This window comes from Neomonachus schauinslandi, chromosome 8 (assembly GCF_002201575.2).
Source record: "Neomonachus schauinslandi chromosome 8, ASM220157v2, whole genome shotgun sequence".
NCBI classification, from domain to species: Eukaryota; Metazoa; Chordata; class Mammalia; order Carnivora; family Phocidae; genus Neomonachus; species Neomonachus schauinslandi.
Window position 1 is genome coordinate 113,467,717 of NC_058410.1, and position 26,797 is coordinate 113,494,513.

The window sequence follows — 26,797 nt, forward strand, 5'->3', positions numbered from 1 at the left end:
TAAGGGTCCTAATAAGAACCACCACACAAGCCCTCCTGAGCTTCCTCAGTTGAACAAGATAGCGGGGGCTACTCTTGATTAAGCCATGCTGGTTCCTGCCTTAGAACGGGGGGCAGATGGTGAAAAATGTCTCCCCCCGCCAGCCCCCAGCAGAAGCAAGGTGGGTAAGTTGCCCCTTGAGGAGAGCTCTCCTCCCTTTTTAAAGAAGATATAGGCAAATATGTCCCAAAATAACAAACGATGGACCATTCGCTCAAATGTTATGCAGATGTAAAACAACATGGCTTGTGATACACTTTAACACATTATCTAATAAATGTGTATATACACTTACAGCTGTACCACATAAACAAAGACAAGAAATGATGCAAAATGCTTACAGCTGACATGCTAGAATGGTGGGGTTCCTGTTTTTCTCTATTTTTCCAAAACCTCTATAACACAGATACATTATTTTATAGGAAAAAAAAACTTTTTTTTTAAAGAGCCAAAAAAAAATTTAAAAACTGTATATTCATTATGGACACAATTACATATTTAAGTACGCATAGGAGAACAACTGGGAGAGCATAAACCAAAATAAAAACACAGGCTGTGTTCAGGTGGTGGGTTTTCTCAGGTGGTGGCTGAATTTATTTAATCATGAAAGAAAATGTATGACTAAGAAGATTTAAAATTAAAAAGGGGAAAAGAAGACTAGTTTTAGACTTTTGTTGTTTTTATTTTTGCACTGTGAGACTTAAAAAAACAGTATCAAACCTGTACAGCTTTAAGCACTTCCTCGACAACTATGTTGGGGGTCTCAGTGACAACAGGGCACAGAGCCGTGTGAAGGCAGATCCCAGGCCCAAACTCCTCAGCAGCTGGATCACAGTGTGCACCCCCCCAGCTGCCACTGCTAAATGGGAAGTGAGGTAGGCAAAAGGCATTCCAATGTGGCCCCAGCAAGTCGTACGACTTCTTAGAGCTGTAGCTTCCTCCAGTCCAAAAGGGTCAGAGTTCCTGCCCTCTTGACCTTGAGATGCTGCTATTAGGCCTGAAAGAGCTGCGAGAAGTCCAGAACTCTTGTAACACATGCAAGCAGTTGGCAGAGTAGTTCACAACCTGACTACAGATCATCTGGGAAGCTTTAAAAAATATTTATAGCTAGGGGCACCTGGTGGCTCAGTTGGTTAAGCATCTGACTCTTGATTTCAGCTCAGGACATGATCTTGGGGTCGTGAGATCGAGCCCCGTGTCAGGCTCCACGCTGAGTGTGGAGCCTGCCTAAGACTCTCCTCTCCCTCTCTGTCTGCCCCAACCCCTCTCGTGCTTGCTCACTCTCTAATAAAATAAAATTAAGTTAAATTTAAATTAAAAAAAATATTCATTGCTTAGCCTGGCCTTATTCTCACTGGGTTGCTCTGAGATGGGGCCTCAGTATCTGTATTGTTTAAAAAATTCCCCCATGATTCTGGCATGCCCCAAAGGTTTAGAATCACTATCTTCCAGCGCCAGATAGACATTACCTTCCCAATACAGAGAGAGTTCTAAGAAATAACAAAGTGGTAAAAATGGAATTTTTAGCTATTGCTACTATGGAAAAAATGAGAAATTTTAGCTACTACCAGTGGGAGAAGACACTAGAACTAACTTTCTAAAGGGCAACTTGGCAATTTGTATCAGAATTTTGCAGACCTTGCCCCAAAAAGGCACCCCTAAGAATTCACTGTACAGAAATAATCATGATTGCACAGAGTAAAACTATGTTTACTGCCAGTTATTTATCATAGTGAAAAACTCAAAACAATCTAAATGTGGTTAAATAAGGTGCATGCATACAACTGAGGATAATGTAGTCATTAAAGGGATGTTGATAAAGAATGTTTAATGGCACAAGACATGCGTGTTCATGGTACACCGTTAAGTGAAAGGGAGGTTAAACAGAGTATGGTCTCATATTTATGCATTTAAAAAAAAAAAGAGCTGAGTGGATATACACCAAGAGGTAATCTCTGAATAGATGAGACTATGGGTGATTTTGAACTTAGTGGCTCGGAACACAGCCTTTGACAACACACACGTCGAGCTTTGGGTTCAAATTCCAACCCTACCATTTAATAGCTACATGACCACAGGCAACAGATAGATCTCAATTTTCTTCCCCACAAAATGAGAAAAACCATATCTTCCTCAGTATTTCAAGAATTTAGCATGACAAAAGTTTAATAAATTCTCTACGACAAGCATATATTACTGTTATGCATAAGCAAATAAATAAATGCTATTAAATCCTTACGAGCCCTAGTCTCTATCTTCACACTTTTACCCTATTTTGAGTGTGCCAAGCTGGGGACCTTGATGGTTTGACCCACCCAGGCTGGGGTAAAACCTCCCTCTCTTCTGCAGCTAAAGGTACCCCTGGACTCCCACCATACTCTGCTGGCTTGATCCAATCAGATAAGCCCCCAAGGCAAGACAGGGGCCAGAACAGCCCAGGGGAGGGAGGAGGGTGGTGTCTGGGGCAGACTCACCAAGGCAGGGTAGGAGGGATAGCCTCGGCACTTGGCCCACACCAGCTCCAGGGGCTCCAGGTCTCCGCGGTCTTCAAAGGGCATCAGGAGGCTTCTGCCTGGGGGTGGGGGAGGGGAGGAGACAGCACCCAAAGGGGACTTGGAATGGCGCCCAGGAGGCCTGCCTGTGGCCTCCATTTCACTGGGGCAACCCAGGAATGAGTCAGTCACATCCCCTCCACCCTTCCTCTTCCCTGCCCTTTCCTTAATTCTTAGACTAGACCAGGGGTCGGCAAACTTGTTCTGTAAAGGGCCAAACAGTAAATATTTTAGGTTTTGTAGTCCACATGGTCTCTGTCGCAACTACTCAACTTTATTGTTGCAGCATGAAAACAGCCATAGATATTCTGCAAAGGAATGAGTATGGCTGTGTCCCCATAAAATTTTATTTTTAGACACTGAAATTTGAATTTCATGTAATTTTCATGTGTTACAAAATATCATTCTTCTTCTGATTTTCTTTTCAATCATTTAAAAATGTAAAAACCATTCTTAGCCTTCAGGCCCTACAAAAAACAGGTACTATGTTAGTTTGCTGACCTCTGGACTAGAACCCTAGGATGGTATTCCTTGGAAAAACAGGACTGCTTCATCACCATGACCCTAGGAAGAGAAAGAACAACCCAGCTTGACAAAACCACAAACTGCTCTCTGGGCCTCCCTGTGTGGTGGGCCTCATGATAGAGGCTTCATGGAAAAAGATGCCTGGGACAGACATCCCAGTAAAACCACTTGCTAAGTGAGTTCTTTCCTGACAGGGCCACGCCTGGCCATCCAGGTCACCTGGATACACAGCACTCAGCAGAGCCAAGCAGGTCTGCAGGTCCTTCATGGGCATGCTTTTCTCAGAACCTTACACTGCGTGTCCCGCCTGGGGCAGGCACCACATCTCTCCAGCTTACTCTGTTCTGCACCCGATGCACTAGCACACATGGATGGACTTCACAAACACTCCTGAACAGAAAGAGGAACTCCCTTCCCCTCCCCACGGCTATAAACTGAGAACTCAAGGTGACAAAGCTCAACCAAGGAAAAAAGCCCAAACCCTGAAAAGTGGAAATTATGTTCCTAAGGAACTATTACCACCCTCATTTATAATTTAAAAAAAATGTACTACTAATAATGAGGTATTGTTTCTTTTTTAAAGATTTTATTTATTTATTTGGGGGGGGGTAGGGAAAGAGAGCACATGAGCAGGGGGGTGGGGTGTGCAGAGAGAAAGGGAGAAGCACACTCCCCGCTGAGCAAGGAGCTGGACACAGGGCTCGATCCCAGAACCCCGGGATCATAACCTGGGCCAAAGGCAACCGCTTAACCGACTGAACCACTCAGGCACCCCGAGGTATTGTTTTTTTTGCATTTGGTCAGTAGCAATAACAACAAAAAGATAAAATCCAATACTAAAGAGGAAGGCTGTGGGGAAATTGGTGCAATTACACACTGTTGAAGAAACTGCAGACCAGTCTAATCCTTAAGAATATAATTTGGTGGGGGGCATGTGCATGGCTCAGTCGGTTAAGCATCTGACTCTTGATTTCTGCTCTGGTCATGATCTCAGGGTCCAGAGACTGGGCCCCGAGCCAGGCTCCATGCTGAGCAGGGAGCCTGCTTGAGATTCTCTCCCTCCCCCTCTGCCCCTCCCCCCGCTTGCAAGTACACTCTCTCTCCCTCTCTCTAAAAATAAATAAATCTTAAAAAAAATATTTAATTTGGCGGTATGTCTCAAGAGCCATTAAAAAAAAAATGTATGAATCATCTGCTTCAGTACATTCCTTCCATGGGAATTTATTCAAAGAAAAATAACTTTAAAAATGAATAAAAGGATTTTGAACAAAAAATACACATTTACTACATTATATATAACGTTAAAAGTTGGAAATAACCAACTGTCTAACAATAAAAGAGTTAAGCAAATTATAATGCACTGATTGGAAGATATATTGTTCCAATCATATGAGATAAATAAATATTGTGTCAACATGAAAAAAGTGTGAGAGAACGTTGAAAAATGCAGAGAATGCAATGTTCTGGATTAACATTTTGTTAAAAATGTGCCTGAAATAAACAGAAGGCCACACAGAGAAATGAAGACAACTGTGTTAAGGTGATGATGGGACAGTAGAGGGTCGAAATTTTTAAATTTCCTTTGGCATCATTTTATAAGTATGTGCTTTTAAAAATAAGAATAAAATGTCACTACCAGAATCACAATGAATGTGCCAATCCACTACCAGTTTTGCGCTAGATGCTGTTCCAATGCACCTAGATATGAGCCCTGCTTTCTGGGCGCTGACAGTCAGACAACAGTGAAACACGCAGGCATGCATTCCTCAACACACATATGAGAAAGAAAACTGATGCTAAAGGAAAGTAAAGCACTTGGGAAAAGGAAAGAAGAGAAGCCCTGACGCCTGTGTGTTATACGGAAGCATCACAGACAGGGAAGCCAGAGCACCCCCCACCCCCCACCCCCCACAGGAGGGCTGCAGAGAGCTGCACTTGGAGAACAGCCCGCCCTGTCCCCAACTCCACCTGAGCACCAACCAGCCCTCTCCTTTGGCTCTGCCTTGTCTGTTCTTGAATCCCTTGGTCCATGTACTTCACTGTTTGGACCAGCCGGAGTAGAATGTCTCATGAGGACAGGGCTGAAAGCACTGGATCCCACGAAATCCCAGGGCAATGTGTGATATTCAGCAATCCAGGCTATCACTGATCACTCCAGTGAGGGCAGACTGGCAATGTCTCTGGAAGCTACAAATACACACTTCTCTCAAGTACAGCAACTCCACTTCTCTATGCAAGTGTGTGCTCGCCAGCGATACAAAATGATCTATGTACAAGGTTGCTCATTGCAACACTGATTATAACAAAGGAGTGAAAACAACCTAAATGTCCATCTGTGGAGGGCTGGCACTCCTAGATAATGGGACATCAGGCAGCCAATAAAAAGCACAGAAGGATCTCCAAGATGCATCATTAATTGAAAAAAGGCAGGGTTTAGAGGAACATGTGTATATTAGCTTCTCTACTCACTCTCTTAAACATACACACAAGTTTTGGCTTATGTATGTATAAACTTCATCTAGAGAGACACAAAAGAAACTGCTAGCAGTGGTTGTTCTAAGGAGGGGACTCCTGGCTTTTCATTATGCACCCTTTTGTATCTTTTTGATTTTTGTTATCATAGGCATGTATTACTATTCAAATTTAAGATGAACTTAAAAAAAAAAAAAAAGTATGAATGACCTGGGAGGGGGTGCCATCTGCATGTCCAGTGCCCGAGAGTTTGGAGGAGCCATGGGTCTGGCTGCAGCTCACAGAACTGGTTCTTTGGAAGGCCTGGGCCCCCCCAGATCCACCATACACCACTCCTCACCTGAGCTGCTGTAGTCAGAATCTCCATTTACACCTTCCAGGAAGGGGACGCGAGATAGGGCTGGCTTCCCACGGCTGCGTTTGGGGGGCGTCAGACCACTGCATATAGAGCAAGAAGGCAGAGGGGGCGAAATGAGCAATTTCAATGACTAACACACCCACTGCTGCTCTCCTATCTCTGAGAGGAGCGGAGCTACAAAAATCCTTCAACAAGAATGGTTTCTCACCTTCCCCTAACAACTTGCACTAACCCATGATACACTTCTGACCACAAAGTTCCCATGAGGCTCTGAGGGACCACTTCATCCACGTGGAAGGACTCTGGAAAGAGATGCCTGCTTCCCTGCCCAGGGACTTTTGGCCTTCATCCAGAGGAAAGGTCACTCCAGGCACTTGTCAATCCTTCCAGGGTCTAAGCAGCCTATTCATGAGGAGGGCCAGTCTCACATCTGTCCAGAATTCTTTTACTCTGTGGTTCACGCTGCTTCTTTAGAAACCAATTTATTTTTGAGGTACAAAAATGTGTCTCTTTCCCAAATTTTCTATAAAGGACATGTCTTACTTCCTTAATTAGAAAAGACATTTTTTAATTGAAAAAAAAAAATCTACTTCTCACTTCCACTTTGTGTGTGAAGTTTTTCTTAGAGACGGATTTTTTTTTTAAACAAACAGACCTTTTTTTCCCCATATGGTTACTGCAGAGACGTAAAAAAAAAAAAAAAAATATATATATATGTATTAAGACAAAAACTAGAAGGTAATAAAGCAAAAATGAGAATGATAATACCAGAGTAATGGTATAACTGGAACCCACCCAAGCATCTGTATTTTCAAACAGTTCTCAATGCAATTCTAACGTACGACCATAGTTGCGAGCCTCTGGGCAAGAATGATGTGCCTAGGGCTTGTTCCCAGCCAAACTTTGAAAAATATCACTCCTATGTAATTTTTTCAATGAAAAAGAATGCTTAAAAGATGGGGCAACAATCTGAGGAAGAGTAGAAATGCTTAGGACACCCCTGGTGGGATAAAAGGAGGCTGGCGTCAGGACTGGCTGGAGAGTAGGATACTCCCGTTTTACTGAATCATAGCTGACTTTATTATAGTCTTATTCAGAAAACCTTGCACAACCAAAACCCAATGAATCCTAATCCTTCAGTAACTGGCAGGTTGGTAGTTTTTTCCTGCTAGTCAAAATTAGGACCTGTTTGGGAAAAAAAAAAAAAATTAACACCTGCTTTACATTTCGGTTTCAGTTCCCACTCAAGCTATAAAAATCTGCCACTGCGCTTAGAGACTCAGAGGCCTCTCAGAGTTCCTATCATGGATCTGGGGAGACATCTTCAAATATGACAAAAGAGGGCACAACAAAGTGGTTAAGAGAAACTCTGGAGCCAGACTACCTGGGTTCAGAACCTGGCTCTTCTATTCATGAGTTCTGTGACCTTGAGCAAGTTACCCACCCTCTCCGAGGCTGGTGTCCCCAGGTGCTGCTGTGAGGATTTAGTACGTTAATACACAGAAAGCACCCAGTACAGCGCATACCCAGTACTCAACAAATGGCAGATGGTAGTTATACAACAAATACTATTATATGAATGGCAGTAAATTTTAATGTCTCACTTTAAATATTATAAACTACTAATATTGTACTATCAAATGATGAGCTCTGAGGAGGAGGAGCTCAATAAAATAAGATGCAACACCACAACTAGGTCCATGTACTCCTGTTTCATAAAAAAAGCACAAGTGACTCAACCTGGCCTGCATTTCAGCCCTCTTTCCAAGTTACGCAGATCTAAGCAGCCAGCCCAATCTGTAATTATTTTATTTACTGGTTTAACATTCATCTCTCCCTTCTAGAAGATAAGCTCCATGAAAATACACCTTATCAGTACTTAGAACAATGCCTGGCTTGAAATAGGTGCTCAATTATTAATAATTGAGTAAGTGACCCATAGAAAGAGAGCACAGCCCCAGTCTGCTCAGAAAATCATCAGGAAAGATAAAACCTGGGACAGGTGGGGAGGGGGATGGGATTAGTGAACACAGGTTCTTTCAAGGTTCTTTCTAATTCTGGGATTATATGATTCCAGTCTAATTAGTAAGTAAAGGGGCGCCTGGGTGGCTCAGTAGGTTGAGCAGTTGACTCTTGGTTTCTGCTCAGGTCATGATCTCAGGGTCCCGGGATCAAGTCCCACATCAGGCTCCGCAAACAGCAGAGTCTGCTAAAGTTTCTTTCTCCCTCTCCCTCTGCCCTTCCCCGCCCCCCATGCGTGCACTCACTCTCTCTCAAATAAATAAATAAATCTTAAAAAAAAAAAATTAGTAAGTAAAATCTTCCTATATGTACTTACCACCAAAGTGTAGGGGGAGAAAAGGGAAAGAAAAAGAAAAAAAAATCTTGCAGTTGGAGTCCCGAACCTCCTGTTTTAAACCCTGAAATTCCATTGAGATCCACTGAGTTAAAGAGGAAATGCCTTCCAAGGGCATTGTTCCCACACTGAGCAAGGCTCTAGAGAAATCGGTGGCATGGACTGGAGTTCTGCACAAAGGCAAACACATGGCCTGACCACAGGCTAACCAGAGGCTGCCCTGGCTTCCTTCCTGTGGTTCATGGCTGGGACGAGAGCCCTTCATGGAGCGAAGGGCCAAACACACCTTCCACTTGACTAAAGTCAAAGGCTAGGAGGGGATAGTTTGATAATCCCACTCCTACCCCACCCCGATGAACTGGGTTTCCAGGCATCGTTATCTTTGAAGGGAGTTAGGAATTCCAACCCAGGACCGGGGTGAAAACATCTTGTAAGATTTTGAAGGCTCTGCTTCCTCTATGCCTAATAACTGTGTTTTCTCCCATCCACTGCTTCTATATCTCTAGAGACTATTGAGGAAGAAAGCTAAGGTGATTCTGAGGCTTGGTGGGAGGAAAAATCTCAAAGGAACCACACGCCACGGCAGGGGTCCTCCTGTAGCCACACACCCCCCACCCTCCCCACCGCTCTCAGGAGCCCAGTAGCCAGGGTAGAGTGAGTATCTAACAACACACACACTCAACCTGCCTTGGAAGCACTTCAAACCTAGACGCAGAGTCTTTTGGTGCTGCCCTGGGACCTTTCCTCCCCTACTCTGAACCCAGGGTCCATTCAGTAGCCATGTTGGGAGACCAAGAGTTAGCCTTCAGGACAACCTGTTTCTCCTCTGTGGCACTGAGGGTCTCCCATTTCCAAGAATCCCACACTCCCTGGTGTCTTGCAGAGCACCCATAACAGAGTAGGGATTCAATAAACTCTTGGACTTGAAAGAAACTTTAATGTTCTGGTCTCAGAAATCCTCCCTTTCGGTAAAAGAATGGAAAAAGAAACCCACCCTTTCCCAACTCAAGGATGGCAAAAGATCTAGGGCCTTTGAATAAATGGCTATTCCAAACTTCCTATCTGCTCATGTCTTATTTGTACACACCTCTGAAGACTCGCCTTTGCTACAATGCCCCAAAAGGCAAAGGGCAAAACCATGTCTGTAACTGGGTTATCAGAGTGGCCCAGCGGGGTAGGTGGGGGATTGGCTCATATGTTAACTTCACTGGGCAATAGAGATCTGGCTATCCCTGCCCTCTGGAGCCAAACTCAGCTCTACAAACCCTGTAAAGCATCAGCACCACTCCTCCCCTCCCAATCAGATCAGGCCTGAGAGGCAAGGGTCACCCCGTTTCCTAGGAGCTACCAGAGTTACAGACCAGAGGCCTCAGGAAATAGCAGGGGCGGGGGAAGAAAGAACTTAGATAAGCAGGAGGAGGTTTCATCTGGAGCTGAACAGAGAATTAAGGGGGAGGTGGCAGAGCTGCCAACAAAGCTTTGGGAACAACTGTTCTTACCTGCAAGCTTCAAATGCCAGTCCACCACTGAGACCCAAACTACATTCGGAGTCAGACCCGCTTTCGGTGTGTTTTCCAAAGCCATTGGTCACACCTGCCAAGGACACACAGAGTAAGCCTTGGTGCGGAAATCCCCTTCCCCTGACCCACACTGTCGTGTGAAGCAGCTGCCTCGGGAGGGCTCAGTGAGGAGGGGTGGAAAGGGTGGCTCTTCCTTCCCACGTGGGAAATGGGGCTTGGGTGGCGGAAAGAACCTCGTGAAGATTTGGGGGAAATGTTGCCTAGAGCAATGAGCAGACACTGCATTTTCCTTCCCATCCCACTGGTTTAATTTTAAGGAAAACACAGCACACAGCTCACACCAGTTACTGTCATTTGGCTACAAAAGGAAATACCAAGACTTCCCTACTCCAGCTGGTTCCTAAGTCCCTGGATCTGCTTCTTATTTCAAGCCTCAATTATCAGGGAGTCTCCTCTGCCTCTTGGGGAGCCCACCCGCCTTGCCTCTTCAGATAAACACTCACACACCCTATCCATCACACAGCTGGCAACAGCTAGCTTCATTCTTTTGGGATGGTGTCAGGGGAGGTTGGGGCAGGGTAATGGCTGTGTCAGTCCCACCCCAAGATATCTAGCAAAGCTAGTCAGAGCTGAGGATGGGGGACTTCAACAGATCTAAAGCAGACCTGACCTGGCTGGCATGAGGAGTCAGAGTTCCCGGGGCTCTAGATGGGGATCTGAAATACAGGTCCCTTTTCCTCTTTAACTTCCACTTCTCCGTTTGCAAAGATAATACCTTCTTACAGAGGACAGTATTACGTATAAATAAGAGAAGGTCTGTTTACAGAAGGGAGCCCTTTGGAGGCAAATGAAGGCTGTCTGGTCATCCCAGGGACATGATGCTCATGAGCTGCAGAGGCTTCAACTCTCCTCTCTATTACCTGATTCCTAATCATAATCCAGAGTCCTACAACTCTGGTAGCTGAGCCAAGAGCTTAAAACTCTCAGTCACAGATACCTTCGCCAGAGAACTGTGGGGCAAGTTACACCTGTAAGAGCAGGTGCCTGAGCCAAGCTATTTGGACTCTAACCTGGCTCTGCCTGTAACATTATGGCTTCTGTTTAAATCATGAAGCCAGCTGCATCTCAGCTGCCTCGGCTGCCAAAGATCAACACCTGTTTTTGTGACACTCCACTAAGGTCGTACAGAAATATTGCTGGGTGCCAGGCCTCTGGAATGGTGGCAGATGAAGAGAGTCTAGCAGGTTCCCCAAGCAGTAGGCCCTCTCAGGTTGGATGAGCCTGACATCCAGACCTATTTTCTAATAGCGGGATTTTTCATTTTTAGAGCACAGCCTTCTCAGTGCTGTCTGGCTGCTCCTCACAGAGTGGAGATGACCAAGGTAATTGCTACCATCGAGTGCTGCCAACCAAGTACTTCATACAGGCTATTTCCAATTCTTAGAGCCCCGCAAGGGAGGTATCACCTGCCTCCTACTAGAAATAAGAAACAAGCTTGAAAGGTTAATTAATTTGCCCAAGGCTACACAGCTGGTCAGAACATGGGTCGTGAACCCTGGTCTGCCTAACTCCAGGCCTCAGACTCTCGATTCTATATACTAATCTACTGCCTTAATACACGGAGGCTTGGGCCAGACGGGGAAGGGAAGGTATTGCTAGAAACAAAGTGTTAGGTGGGAAGACAAAAAGCATGTGCTAGCCACACAGCCCAAAGCCACCACATAAAAGGACAAAAGAGCAACACGAAAAGCAAAAGCCAAGAGCAGGCCTCTGCCACCAAGCAAGCTGCCCTCCCCCATCCCACTAAGACTAAACGACACTGTGTACACCTCCAGGCCCACCTCACCGATCCAGCAGTGGCTCCTGACACGCCAAGAAGCCCCTCTCCAAACTGTCCCTCACAGGCACTCTGTCCTTGTTCCCATACACGCAGGCCTGAGCCCTTGGCTCCATCTACTCCCTGCTATTCTGCCTCCTCCCACAGGACCAGCTCACGCCCCGCCTCCTCGTGGAGCCTTCCCAATTCCTCCAGCTCCTAGTCCCTGAACGCCCCCAGCAGTGCTGTCACCTAACACATAACCACGTACGGTCTGGCGCTCTACCATCTCTGCACCTCAGGACACATCTGGTCTCCCCCCGGACTGTGGACTGTTTCAGAGCTGGAACTCAGTCTGACTTACTGTATGACCCCCTGTGACCAGCTTGTGCTGGACGTGTAGTAAGGACTCTTAAGTGATGGAGCCCCCGTTACCTACCTCTGGAGCCTCGTCTCCACCCATACCCTGGCCAACTCTGCGCAGCCGTGCTGGTTTCCTCACTGTTGCCCAGGCATGCAGGCGTTTCCAGTTCCAGGGCCTGTGCACTTGCTAGCCTACCTTTTTGAAGTGTTCTTCCCCTAGATACCCAAATAGCTCACACCTTCAACTCCTTCAGATCTTTACTCAAATGTCCCCTCCTCAGGCCTCCCCTGGCCACCCTCTCTACCACCACCCCAGTATCCCCTATTCCCCTTCCCTGCTAGATTTTTCTCCACAGCTTCTAATACAAGATACAATCCACTCATTTGTTTTTAGTCTTTCTTCCCTACAAGGGAGATTTTTGCCTTTTGTTCATTGATTCCCCCCCCTGCCCCAGTGCCTATGACAATGCCTGAAAGAAATATCTGATGAATGAATGAACTAAAGTGAAGGTAGGAACCACTTTATGGCATATAGCTTTGCATCCCCTCAGGGCCAAAGAGGGCCCCAGACACAATATGGCCGTCTCGAATTACTTTCTCAAAGCCTTTTCCTCCAGGCCCCTACTCATGTGCCAGGCCCAACTGTAAGCTACGGAGCCCTCAATGCTTCTATGGGTGTCCAAAGGGACCACTGGGGAGGCAGCCAACTAGGGGAGGTGCTGGCTGGCAAGGCAAAGCAGGAAAGCAGATGAGAAGTAGAGAAGTCACAGGCGTGGTCACCTGTCTCCTCCTCCTGCCGGGGGGACCTCTCCCCTTCGCTCTCACTACAGCTCCTGCTCCTTGGCCGTTTCTGGGGGTGCCGTTCATCCTCGATGCTGGCTGGAGAGGCAGGAGAGCCCACTGCACCGTGGTCCTCGCCATTCTCCAGGGCCCTGTCAGGGCTCCTCTGGAGCTTAACCCCATTCTTGGCCTTCTTGAAGAGGACTGAGGTACGGCGGCCCACGCCACTGAGTGGGGCACCAGCAGGGGCATCAGGGGCCATGAGAGATACTCTGTTGATGCCATTGTCACTGAGCAGGCGTTGCAAGGGCTCACTCCCAATCTGCAGAGGTGATTTTTCCAAGAGCTCATCTTCTTCCACCTTTCTGGGCTTTAGGAATCGGCTTGGAGGTTTGCTATCATTAATGGGTTTCAGAGTAGGGGGATCCGGAGGGGAGTCTTGCTCAGACAGGGAAGGTGCAGGCCCAGTGGGCTCCAGGGTTGGTGGGGGAGGCAGTTTGGAGTCATCTGTTAGAGAAAAAGAGAACCTGCTTGAACATTTTAGAAAAAGTCTGCCCCTACAAACCAGATACTGACACTGCTAACCAAGAACCAAAGGCATGGGCTATTATAAACCTTGAGGCATATCCCAGGTCTCCTGTCTAAGGCAAAGAGAATGTAGGATTAAGTTTTATCAACATTAGTAATTCTAAACCATGTGTATTAGAATCACCTAGGAAGTTTCTTAAAAATTCCAGTGTCAAGGTCTTACCCCAGACCAAATGAAACTAAATCTCTAACGATGGGTATTTTTTAAAAAAGCTTTACCACGTGAGTCTGATGAAATGAGTGTTACAAACCATTACTCCACACCTGAGAAAACTGAAAGCCACCTGGCTTCATCAATACTCAGGCAAGTTCAGCTTTATAGATCAGAGGTGCACAACTCTCATTCGACTCAAGTGTTTTCCCTCTGTCAATGTATTTTGTCTCCTATCACCCAAGTGAAGCAAGCAGGACAAACACAAAGAGTAAGTTTACAGATGTGGGAAAATGAGAGCAAGTAAGTTACCTCAGTGGTTCCCAAACATGTCTGTTCGTTTGCCACTGTGAAACTTTTAAAAATTAAAACTTCCAAGCCACAGCCCAGATTTGCTTGGGAATTTTGTTTTGAAACCCTCTGGGAGGAGCTGTTGCAGCCAGTCGCTGGGCAGGACTCTGCACTGCCACCGCCCGAGAGTGGGATACAAGTGGCATGCTGACTGCCACATAGGGAGTCAGGAAGAGTGACTGCCAAATGGGACCTCCCAGCCATGTCCTTATTCTCAGTCAACCTAAAATAAAATGGGCCATTCCTTGCAATTTGGCCCCTTACCCTCTGGAGATAACTCCAAACCCTTCTAGGCTGTGTGGATGACAGACCATCCCCAAGCTATAGGCTCAGCTCCCAGGACCTGTACGAGGAATACAATTCTGTCCCCAGTGAAGGGGAAGAATGGAAAGCAGCTCAGCTTTAAGGCTGGGTCTCTGAGAATCACCTCTGGATGTCTTTTGCAATCTGGCCTTTCTGCTTGGGATGGGGCTGTAGACTTGGCCAGCTGGGGTCAAAGCCATGAGGTAGCTCAAGAAGCCAGACCATCTTTAGGATCTTTCTTCCTTTTCTATTCTCCTACCCCACAACCTAATCTGCCCTAAGGGCCTATCTACACGATGGTCTAAGGTGAGCTAATATTTAACTAGTATGTGCAATACAACCACATCACGTACAAGATACTATAAATACTTCTTTACTGGTTAGTAAAGACCCGCTGGGCCCCAGCCTCTAAAACTCCCCAAACCTGTCCACAATCTAGCAACTAAACATCCATGTCAGTGGTTCCCAGGAGCACACTCCAATACCACAGCCAACATCTACTCTGCTGAATTTTGGTCTCTACAGATTATTAAATATTTTGGATATCATCCCTGGATATACATGGAAGTGTGACCCCTCCAAGGGTTTTTGCTTGCCCACAAGGGTCAGACCTAAACTCAGGGAAGGATGCTTCCACTATGGGATTTCAGCTTAACCCTCACTCTGTTACCTTGGCCTCCAACCCCCCGACTGCCCGTCTCTCACCTCTGTCCCCATCGTCTTCTGGCTCCCCCTGTGGGGCCTGCTCCAGCACAGCAGCATCCCCCTGGGGCCCTGCTGGCAGCTCCCCATTAGACACAGTCTTGTTCAGTGATGGTGGCTGTGGTGGTGGGGATGGCTGCGCCAGCTTCTGCCGAAGGGCATTGATCTCCCTGCGCAGTAGGCGGACGCGGCGGGTCCGGGCCCCACTGGACCGCATGGCGCTCACCAGGTCCAATTTCTCCAGCAGCTCCTTCAGCTGCACCTCCGGGGACAAATGGGCCCGGTTCTCTGGGATGAGGATGTTGTCCACTGCCAGGGAGAAGGGAGGACAGAAGGGGCTGAAGGACCTGCCCAGCCCAAGGCAAGGGGAAGGGACCAAATCCTTCGGATGCAAAATATTCTCCTGGAATACCTGGGCCAGTGGCTTCCAGGAGCGTCACTGTGGGGCCTTGGCCCTGGTAACACCACTGCCCGGAGGGCAGCCACAGGCACAAGGTCAGAATCTGGGAAACATCTGCAGGAAGCAGTTCACAGTCATAATTACAGGCTCCGTGGAGCAGGCACGAGGCAGCTTGGCAATCCCCCGGCCTGAGTGACTGGCTACTGCCATTGAGAAGCAGACAGCAAGGGCAGGCAGAGTGCGGGGCTCAGAGGCAATTCCGTTTTTCTGCTCCTCTACCTGCACTCTTCTCAAAGAGCCAGACATACACGAGCATTGCACTCTCCCTGCCTCATGCTCCAATGCCACAGAGAGGGCGTCCAGAAGAGGAAGACCCCTGGTAAGGATTTAGCTTTTTCAAACAGACAGCTAGTACCTGATTCCCTGTCCTGCCACTCAAGAAATACTCGGCGAATTAGTTCAACTTTAACTCTTGGAACTATTGCAGCCACAAGCAGGTATATCCCAGCTTGTGCCTACCCTCAGCTCTCCTCCTCGTGTCTACCCTATATAGCTCCAAGGCCCACCCCGATCCCTGGCTGTCTGAACTCTGTCCCTGTGCCTCCTCCTGGTCCCTCTTCTCCCCACCCATCCAGGCTTCTCACCGTCTTCCCAGGAGAAGCGGTAAAAGTCCTCCAATTTGGGTGACTCAGGCAAGTGGGTGCCCCTCTCGGGGTCATAGCCGATGTTCTCTGCCTGCCGCCGGGCATGCCGCAGGATGGCCCCTCCCAGGTCCCGCAGGCGGACAGCTGCTCGGTGGAAAATTGTGTCTTTAGCATTATACTTCATGCAGTTGGTAACTATAAGGTTAAAGTCCTCCTCAAACTCCTCCAAGGTGCGGTACAGGTGAGACTCCAGCTTCCGCCTCATAGTAGAAAAATCCATTGGCTTGGATATGAATTCCAGGTAATCTGGAACCTAAACATATAAAACCTGTACAATTACAACAACCATTTACTAGCCAAACAGGTGCACCCTTCACCGGCACTCTTGCCACCCCGTTTTCTGGTTTGGCATGCTGGCTCAGGCAGAGCCCCAGGGCCCTGGCCTCCTCTTGGCCTGCTGATCCCTCACCACGGGCAAGTCTACTAGCTTTGCCAGAAACCCCCAGGTTTTGTCCACCCTGCGGCCCAACCCCTTCCTGGCCTACTCAGACCCTGTTTCTAGCTCAGGAGGGGCTCACTGCTCAGGAAGTGGTGAGGGAACTTGCCTCACTCAGGTTGACAGGTTCGGCAAAGATATGTGCCGGATCCTTCTCCTGCAGCAAGTCCAGTGTGGTCCTCAGCAGAACGTTGAAGGGCATCAGCTCCAGCTCCATGGCAGCCTGCTGGACCTTGACCTGTGGAGGTGGAAAGAGATCAGAACACCCCCTGCAAAGAGGCACCCGACTTCTTCTTGATGACTATCACCAATCATGTTCAACAAATTTTCACAGGATATTAAGCTGACCAGTATATGAGGAGCAATCACCCAGCCCTCAGCCTAGAAATAATGACCAACAACTACCACTCTGTGACTGTTTCCTATGTATCAAGCACCATACCAAAAACTTACAATACTAAGTTAACACCTTCATGGTCCTTTCTAAATGCCAAGTGACATTCTAAACATTTTATGTAATATAACAAGTATATGAGGTAGGTACAGATGAGGTATTTTACAAAGAGGCACCGGCAGCACAGAGAGACAAGGTAACTGGCCTGAGGCTACACAGCCAATAATGGGCAGAATAGGGATTCAGTTCCAGATAGTCTGATTCCGGTGTGTGCTCTTGACCACTCTGCCACATTGCCTCTCTACTTAGATTACCTCAGTTAATCATCACAGTAACCCTGAGGGAGAAATGGCTATTCTCCCCATTTTACAAATATGGAATCTGAGGTTTGGAAAGAGTATGAGGAGTCACTAACCCAAGACAGGATTTGAACCCAGGTCTGACTTCGTTCAAAGAGCACACTGATGATTTAAAATGTGATTTGGGCCAGAATTCTCACTTAGTATGCTGAGATATTGATCCCATTGGCCCTTAGGGCATCTGGGTTGGCCCAGGGCCTGGAGCTCACTTCCTCGGGCAGCAGCAGCCTTGTGCATTTACAATAGTATGTTGCACAAATGTGATTCTCTATGTATGCCCTAATGTTACAAGGTTGGGAAGCCATGGATTAGGCTATGAAATGTTCCTTCCTCCTGGTGACATCAAAATAGGCCTGCCTGCTTCCTTTTCCCTTTTATTTCTCTGAAGAGAGGCAAGAAGCAAAGCTCAGCTGTGGGACCAGGCCTGGGATGGCACAGTTTGAATCCATGGAGAAGGTCCTGAGATGCCCTCCATGCCACCCACACACACTAGGTACGGCAAAAGCTGCCCAGTCTCAGAGGTGGAAATGGAGGCCTACAGGCCTCTGCAAGAAGGACTTGTGCTGGGGCTGAACAGTGAAGGAGGGTTTGGAGAAAGAAAGGAACATCTTTAACCCAGGCCTCTGAGGCATACAAGTAACAGCTGCTATTCCTAGACTAGAGAGAACAGTTTTGGCTTGTCATTTATTCCATTAATAGTATTTACTCTCTGCCACGTGCAGAGTGCACCAGCAGACACTTCAGGGAGGCAAAGACTATCAATAATGATGAGAACGACAGCAGCTGACACTTCTATAGCCCCTACTATGTGCCAGGCACTGTTCTAAGCTCCTTATATATACTAAGACATCTCCTCTTCACAACCTTATGATGTGGGTTCTATTAATACCCCCATTTTACAGTCAAGGAAACTGAGGTATAAAGAGATTAAGCAACTTACCAATGTCACACGAGCACTAAGTGACAGAACCAGGACTTAAACCCAGGTAGTCTGGTGCCACAGCTCATATTCCTAACCCCTGCATTACACAACCTGCCTCAACATTCCCCATGCTTAGAGGCTTAGACCCTCCTTGGCTAGATTGGAAAATTTGAATGAGTCAAGACCGTAAGTGTTTTAAGGGCCAAGTGAAAACCCTCAGAAGCTCCCAGGCCAGCAGTGATGCCCATCAGAATGTTCTGAGAAGCTTTTCAAAATACTCAAGACCAGACTCTGAGATTTTCTGAGTCAGCAAACTCCAGGGATGAGCCCAGGCATATGATGATAAGCCTCCGCATGAGGCCACCAGATGCTAAATCCCCACAGTTAGAAGCCATGTGCAGCATCATACTCAATACAGACTAGCAGGCCTTGGAGCCCCCAGTGTTGGGCAGGAAGGGGAAGAAATGGACACCAGGCAGAGGCTCCTGGCTCTCCTGATGCCACACTGACAGTGGGAGAAAAAGACCTTGAACAAGAGCCCTGGGGCTGGCGGCTCTTCCCCACCTGTTCCCGCTTGAGCTTCTCTCTTTTCCGAATCAGCTCAATCAGCAGCCTCGCCCGCTCCAAGTCGTGCCGGAGCTTCTGCCAGTATTTTAGCTCTTCCTTCACTGCACTTGTCTTCTCATCCTGCTCCCGCTGCAGGAAGAAAGGGAAAGGAAGGAGGAGCTGGAGGCCTGTCTCCTGCCCAGAGTTCTCTCCCTGTTCCAGACTCACAGGGTCTCAGCAGGTAAGGGCCCTGCACCCTGGCTGACCCACGTTCCTGAGAGCCCTTCTGCCTCCTCTCCACCCCATGCCTTCCTCCTGCGCTTCCCCAGCCTTGCAGCAACATTTCTTAACTGCCCTGTGATAACCACGGCTGGAGTGAGAGCTGGGACTGCTCCCCCTCCCCCAGCCCCGAGGACACCAGGGTGCAGCTGTGCCCCTCAGGGCTGGAAAGAATTTCAGAAGGAAACTAACATACACCTTGAGGTGGAAAGAATTTCACCCTAGAGCTGCCACTTGGCTAGAAAACAAAGTGAAGTTCTTACTACAAGCTTGTACTAGCTGACCTGAACATACTTTAAAATACCACCAGCACCAAAAAACGTGATTCCTGTCCTAGAAGAGGTTACAGTAGAGTTGGGGGAAGAGGCCCAGTTTTGACACACAAGGGCACAGTAGCACAAATATAATAAAAACTCAACAGATAAACTATTGAGAGGATATAAAATAGAGAGGATCTGAGTGGGTTGGGGTTGGGTCAGGGAAGGCTTCCCACAGAAGCAATCTTACTAGGGTTTCACATGGTGATGGACATAGGTGAACAAAACAGTAAGCAAGGCCTCTGCTGGAACCAAAGAGACCACAGGGAAGAAGTGTGAAGGCAGAATTAATGATTCTTTGCTTGGTGAAAAAAATGGCCTGGCCAGAGCAGATAAGCTGGAGAACCACAAAAGCCAAGGAATATCCAGGATTAGCTGATAAGAAGCCTCAAATCCAGGCAAAGGAACCCAGATGTGGCCTGCCTGGAGAGGAGGAATATGTTCTGGAAAAGGAATATATTCTGGAAAATGGTGTGTGAGTAAGACAGTATCAGTTGCACAGCAAAGAAAGAATTAGAGATGGAAGAAACAGAAAGCTATTGCTGAAACTGGAGCATGGGTGAGCAAGGGAGCTGTAGAATAGAGACAAAAGACCATATACTGGGCGCCTGGGTGGCTCAGTTGGTTGAGCAACTGCCTTCGGCTCAGGTCATGATCCTGGAGTCCCGGGATCGAGTCCCGCATCGGGCTCCCTGCTCAGCGGGGAGTCTGCTTCTCCCTCTGACCCTCCTCCCTCTCATGCTCTCTGTCTCTCATTCTCTCTGTCTCAAATAAATAAATGAAAAATAATAAAATCTTTAAAAAAAAAAAAAAGACCATATACTGATACACTCCCCGCAAAATAGCAATAAGGGATGATTGACTGTGGCTTGTTATGGAGAGAAGAATCAAAAGTAACTCCAAGAGTGGGAATGTCTGAGGTCAGGAGGGAGAAGGTTCCATGTCAATAATGGGGAGGGGCACCTGGGTGGCCCAGTCGGTTAAGCGTCCAGCTCTTGATTTCGGCTCAGGTCGTGGTCTCGTGGGATGGAGCCCCATGTTGGGCTCTGCGCTCAGCAGGGAGTCTGCTTGAGGATTCTTATCCTCTGCCCCTCCCCTTGCTCCCTCTCTCTCTCAAATAAATAAATCTTAAAAAAAAAAAAAAAAAAAGAAAAATATGTTTACCGAGAGGAAGGAAGATAATGAATTGTCTCCAATATCTGAATTCTAGGAAACAACATCTACATGGACATCTGCGGTTCCCCTGCCCCAGAAGGACTGAGGGCAGAAAAAAGGGATGAGGACAAGACAAGAAACGTGGAGCTATTGCCACACTTATTTACAACTATAAGAGCGCACAAGCTCTCCCAGCAAATGGGCAGGCAGTGGAGCCCCTGGGACTGTTACTACTGAGGAGTAAAACGTTGGGTCAGCACAAGGTGCAGTCAGCCGGATAGAGGAGGAGGGAAATGGGGTCATAGAGGAGGAGGGAAATGCGGTCACAGAGAAGCTCTTAAGACAAGATGATCCACGGTGTCAAATGCAGCCTAATGGCCAATATGGTGAGAATGTGAGGTAAGGCTCGCTTGGCTGGGAGGAGGTGGCTGATGTTCTAGGGGAGCTTACAGGGGAGCAGGCAGACCACTACAAGGAGGGACCAGACACAGACTTGCACTTCAGGACTTTAGTTACAAAAGGCAAAAGTGAAATCAGAACTCAGAGGGCATCAGAGTCATGTAAAAGATTGCTTCATCTCCGGGGTGGCCCTGTGGAAATATTAAAAGGCAGAAGTAATGGAACAAGTGAAGAGGGAAAAAGAACTAAAGAGGGTAAAAAAAAGAAAGTAAAAAAATAAAAAAATTCAGGAGGCCTCCAACCAATTCAGAAAACACTAAACATGAAGCAGCTCTCTGTGGCTAAAAGGCCACCACAACTGGCCAGGCTCTGTGCTACAACTTAGATGGCACATTTGTGTGTTTTCTATGAAACATTTTTTGGCAGATGTCAGTATAGTGTCTTAAGGAAAGTGCTCCTTGTCCTAATTCATGCAACGCGGCCGCCTGGCCCTCATTCAACCCACTTCTTCCTTTCTGCCATGTCTATAAGGTTTTCCCCACATATATGGAAAGCTGGGCTTGCTCTTCACTCTCCCCTAGAATTTGCTTCAAAGTCAAGCCTCTCCCATCCAGAAGGAGCTGCTGTCTGGTCCCAAGAGCTCTACGTGCTGGAGGTCATTCCTGGGAGATGTCACCTGGAGGGGTGACCACCTATAGGCAAAGGCTCTGCAGAGGGCTCAGGGAGGGTGTCCCAACCATCCCTCCTTCTCCTTCACACTCCACGTCCTCCATCACCTTCAATCACTTCACCTACCTGCTCGGCGTTTCTTTGGGACTGCAGGTGGGAGTGCAGGCGCCGGATGAGGGGGACGCCATTCCGTGCCTGCCGCTTTAAGAGCCAGTAGTTGTGAAGCCGCTGTATGAACTGGTTTTTCCTCTGAAAGGAGAGACCACTACAGATCTTGTTCAACCTTGAGCAGAGGCACAGGGAAGTGAAAGACAAGGTCAGTGGGCAGCCCTGATTACAGCCTCCTCTTCAGACCCTGGGTTCATTTCCAAACCTTATATATAAAGGAAGATGGAATAAAGTGGCCAAATGCCTGACCTCAGAGAAAGGCTTAAAAAAAAAAAAGACAACAAAGTTAAGCAGCTCAGATTCAGCATGAGATAGATACATCACTTGATTTTCCACATCCTACCTTACAGTCCTGATTCTCCAAAAGAACCCTCTCCCAGGAACCCTGTTTCCTGCGGTCCTGGACTCCTGAAAAACAGGCCTGTGCCCTGAACTCTTGATAAGGGCAGCAAAACAGAGCAGGAACTTGAGTAAACCGTGGGCAATGTGGTCACTACCTCCTCTGCCCTGTGGCTGGGCGGGTCCCTCCCAGACCAGGGAATAGTCCATAGGCAAGCTGGAAGGGAAACTAGTAAAAGTACACCAGGCTACTGTTTTCTGAGCTCACATGCAACACCTTGGAGCTGTCTGACCTCTGGCTTTTCATTAAAGATTTCAGCAGCCTACGGCGCCTGGGTGGCTCAGTTCGTTAAGCGACTGCCTTCAGCTCAGGTCATGATCCTGGAGTCCCTGGATCGAGTCCCACATTGGGCTCCCTGCTCGGCAGGGAGTCTGCTTCTCCCTCTGACCCTAACCCCTCTCATATGCTCTCTCTCATTCTCTCTCTCTCAAATAAATAAATAAATAAATCTTTAAAAAGATTTCAGCAGCCTAAAAACGTCTAATTTTAAACCAAATGGGGAAAAAAAAAAAACTGGGTAAGAGGATGGAGAATCTGAAAACTTAGCTGGCTAAACTAACCCAACAGAGAACTCTTAAGGTCAGGATTTAAGACAATAATATGTGGGGGTTGGGAGAGGGTGGGAGTGAAAGGGGTAGGAATTAATGAGAGCCTATAATCTTTATCCTAACAGCCCTGTTGCAAGGTGGGTAACATTAGTCTCATGGTTACAAAAGATGGAAAGGCAGCTTAGGAACAGAGGCTGGATGAACTGCCAAAGTCACTAATACAGGTAGAAAGATGGTGGAGCTGGGCAGGATGTGAATCGATGATCTCTCTGCTATACCATCCTGTGTCCCAAAGTTGGTTCTCCACAGAGTAAGCAAGGCCTCCGTGCCCCTGTTGTGTTTCCTCCACTTTTTCTCTTCATCTCACTCCACTGAAAGGAAGATAAATGTAGCTAAACAAGAAAGCAGAAGCTAAGGATGGGCATGGTGGGCTGGGCGTTGCTCACCCAGGCCCTGCGCCTTTCCACAGACGTTCCTGCCCCAAAGCCAAGCTTATAAAATCAAGGCCTAGGCCCTTCCCCAAAGAACAGATCCCCCACCAATGCCCATGCCAAGCACACCTGCCCAGCTGCAGGCAGCCCCTCCCTCTACAACCTCTTGGCCATGGTGGGCTCCCACAGCATCTGTGCAGGTAGGGAAAAGAATAATAAAATAGCAGCAGCAGCAGTAGCCACCGTTTATTGAGCGCTTACTATTTACCAGGTACTGTGCTAAATGCTTTACTTCTATCATCTCATTTACTTCTCACAACAACCCTATGAGGCTCATTTACAAGAAAAATAAGGCTTAAAGAAGTAATCTGCCAAAGGTCACACAGGTAGTGACAGGAGCAGGATTCAAAAGCAGGTCTGTCTGATTTTTTCTTAGCCAGCATGCTATGCTGGCCCCCGCAAGACACACCTATCAAAGCAGACATGACAACCAAAAAGTCTAGTCCCAGGGCACAGCCACCCTACAGATGTTACTAATCATGGAGCAACTCAACAGCAGGGAGGAGGGTAGCCTACAACAGCTCTGTGCCTAGAAGACATTTCCAGTTGACTGAATTCTAACTCCAGCCATGGCTCGCCACAAAAGCCTCTCCCTCCTGTTCTCCTCCACTCTTGTGTCTCCCTCCCCGACTGGTAAGTCTGGTTGTCTGTTCCCCTTACAACAACTCATTCCCTGCTACCCTCTAGCACTCTTTTCTCCCTATCCTTTTCAACAAGAGAAACAGACAACAGGAACAGAGCCTGGAGGCATCATGAGCCCCAGCTTGTGGTTCTATGCTTCCCATCTGGTTCCAGCCCTTTGAACAGGACTTGGCATATAGTAAGTGCTCAATAAACACCTCATTGAGTGAACAAAGGAGCAAACAACTTTACCTCCTGTGGCTGCGTTTCTTCATCTGGGGGTGTGGGAGAAGGTGCAAGGACTACATTAGATCAATAATCTCCAAGATTCCTTCCTGCTCTAACACTGTTTACTTTCTAAGGAGTATCACCCTTGAGATGAGCTTCCACTGGAAAATCTTTCTGGTCTTTTGCTTTTCTGCCCTCCAACAGCTACTTCTCTGATGGTTAAAAATAGGTACAATGGTCCCTCTATAGACTCAGTAGGGACCGAGGTGGCTTAGTTATACAGCTGAACCGAGTGATCCTCTTTCCCCTAAATCTAAAAGCTTCTTGAAATAGCACATCTTCCCCACACCACCACCCCCTCACACAAAGCCCCCATCATTCCCAGAACAGAGCTTTCTGGATAGCAGACACCCATACTGACCCCCTGAAACAGCGGTTCTCAGTTCTCTCCCCACGGGGGTTTTTGGTAACATATGTGGGGAGTGTCTGAGTTTGTCACAAAGACCATGCAATGAGGGAGGGGATGCAAATGGCAGTTACAAAGATCAGGGATGCTAAACACTGAAATTTGTATGGGACATTCTTCTAATAATGAAGAATTATCCTGTCCCAAATGCCACTTGTACACCTGTTGAAAAATGCTGCCTTAGACACCCTTCACCTGGGTTTCTAAGCACCTTAACTGTTTGTCTCACCTTGAAGCAAAGGAAACACATTGCTCTCAGGGCACCATCGAAACCACAAACCAGACAAGGGTCCAAAGGAGAAGTCTAAATTTGAGGGCACAGAAGAGAACAAACGTTCACCAACCATGCTTGGGGAAGGAGGTCCTGGCTCAGGGCCAACACCAGGCCAAGAAGAAACCATCAGTCCATGGGGAGCACTCCTGGGCAGGCTTACCTGTAAGAGGGTATCTGTGGGACAGTGACCATGGGGACAGTGGAGGGCGTATCTCGGCCCACTTCCTCCGGCTCCTTCTTGATCTTCTGCTTCAAAGTCATCTTGTTCTTCTTGGGCACCCCCTTAAGGGGGCCACCTACCCCGCCTTGGCCTTCATCTTCCTCCTCCTCTTCTATGTCTTCCTTCTCTTCTTCCTCTCCACAGCCCTCCTTCAGCCCTTCCTCCTCCCCAGCCTCACTGAGGTTCCCAGGGGAGTCACCCTTCCTCCTAGCAGTGGCAGCACCTGGCGGTGAGTGGGCCTCACAGTAGGCGGTCTTGCGTACTGTGAAGATGGTACCGTTGAGGCTGGTCTCACGCATGGGCTCAATCTTCATGAAGAGCCCAGCCCGCTGTGCACATGTCACATGGAAGGCTGTGTAGCAGTTCACCTTATGGCACTGGATGGCTGCCCCCAGCCCCTTCTGCTTGCAGATATAGCAGGTTAGTTTCCAGCGGGCAGGTGGGATGTTGTCAATGCCCTCAATGGGCTCCAGGAACACGGTGTTAGCGAAGCAGACTTCAGGGATCCAGATGGCACACACCACATGCGCCCAGTGCCCATCGCTGGTCTGTTTGAAGGCACCGCCCTTATTGGGGCAGAGGACGCAATCCACGGGCCGGGAGGGAGACTGCAGGCAGCAGCGGCATAGCCACTGGCCCTCAGGGATGTAGGGGACACCGTAGCACTCCTGGTGTACAGCCAGGTTGCAGATGTCACAGAAGAGAATGACGTTGCTGTTGTGGCATTCGTCGTCCAGGCACACACAGCAAAAGGCGTCTTCGTCAATAAGTGACTGCTGGGCGCCACTGCTGCGACTCTCCAAGTACGACTCCTTCTCAAGCCGGTCTACCAGCAGCTCAAAGGTGTCTGCTGACACCAAACTGTGCCCATCTACACGCCGCTTCTCATTCACCATGTCCAGCCAGGCAAGGTCCTCCTCATCCATGTCATACTCTACCTCTGCATCCAGGTCTTCAGGTGGCTTCTCGATGTAGCGGTAGTAGGCAGCAGGCAGCGGGGGTGCTTCTGGCTGGCTGCCTGAGTCCACCATGCGAAAGCTGGGTTGCGGGAGGTGGAAGGAAGTGCCGGACGCATGCTTGGAACAGGACTCCTTCTTCTTGCCCTTGGAGGAGGGTTTTTTGGACTTGCCAGGGAACTGCGGCTGCTCACTGTTTTCCTTGTTGCTATTGCATTCGGTGATATCCTGGGCGGTCAGCTCATCCTCTGTGATGATCTTGAGTGGGTCATAGATGCTGATTCGGTGCAGGCGTCCATCAATGTCCACCTCGACGATCCGCTGGGCCTGGGCATATGTCAAGGTCTCCCGAGTAGGTGAGCACTTCAGACTGTAGGGGGATGGGGAGCGCCGGCCCTCGGCATTCTGCCGCGACTTCCGGCGAGGCTTCCTCATGGCACCTGGGAACCAAGGGGACAGGCCTAAGGAGAAACCAGGAGACTGAGCTGAAGGTTCAGGCATGCACTCATTCACCCATCCATCTGATCAAGCGGCCACCAGGAAGACTGTCTCTTCCCTCTGTCTGAACATCCTGCCCCTCAGACATCCACACAGCTTGCTCCTTCAAGTTTTTTCACGAGCACTGCTTCTCAATGAGAGCCACTCTCTGACCACTCTTATCTAAAACTGCAAACCTCTTTCTGCCACCAGCAATCTTTCATTCTACTTTATTTTTCACTATTAACACTCACCATTTTTTATTATGCTATCTAATTTGCCTATTTATCATGAGTATTTGTTTCCTTCTACTAAAATGTAAGCTCCATGAGAGGAAATATTTTTGTCTATCTTATTCACTGCTCTATCCCCAGCACCTGGAATGGTGCCTGGCTCCTAAATAAGCACTCAATAAGTATTACTTGCATGAAAGGAGAAATCCAACATGCATGATCCCTGCCCTCCAGGTGCTCCATCTAATTGAAGACACAG

General features: G+C 48.0%; 1 protein-coding gene across 1 annotated transcript in view; it reads right to left on the reverse strand.

Annotated features, from left to right (window-relative positions):
• The window catches only part of BRPF3 (bromodomain and PHD finger containing 3), a 31,373-nt gene extending 5,110 nt beyond the window's left edge, over positions 1 to 26,263 (reverse strand). Inside the window, exons 1-10 of the mRNA XM_021684678.2 lie at positions 24,813 to 26,263; positions 21,583 to 21,739; positions 18,656 to 18,787; positions 16,526 to 16,654; positions 15,921 to 16,233; positions 14,880 to 15,185; positions 12,782 to 13,288; positions 9,802 to 9,895; positions 5,929 to 6,026; positions 2,514 to 2,611 (exon numbers count right to left, since the gene is read on the reverse strand). Of these exons, the coding sequence (XP_021540353.1) occupies positions 2,514 to 2,611; positions 5,929 to 6,026; positions 9,802 to 9,895; positions 12,782 to 13,288; positions 14,880 to 15,185; positions 15,921 to 16,233; positions 16,526 to 16,654; positions 18,656 to 18,787; positions 21,583 to 21,739; positions 24,813 to 26,263 (3,285 nt within the window). The remainder of the gene's footprint in view (positions 1 to 2,513; positions 2,612 to 5,928; positions 6,027 to 9,801; positions 9,896 to 12,781; positions 13,289 to 14,879; positions 15,186 to 15,920; positions 16,234 to 16,525; positions 16,655 to 18,655; positions 18,788 to 21,582; positions 21,740 to 24,812) is intronic.
• Between the last annotated feature and the right edge of the window lie 534 nt (positions 26,264 to 26,797).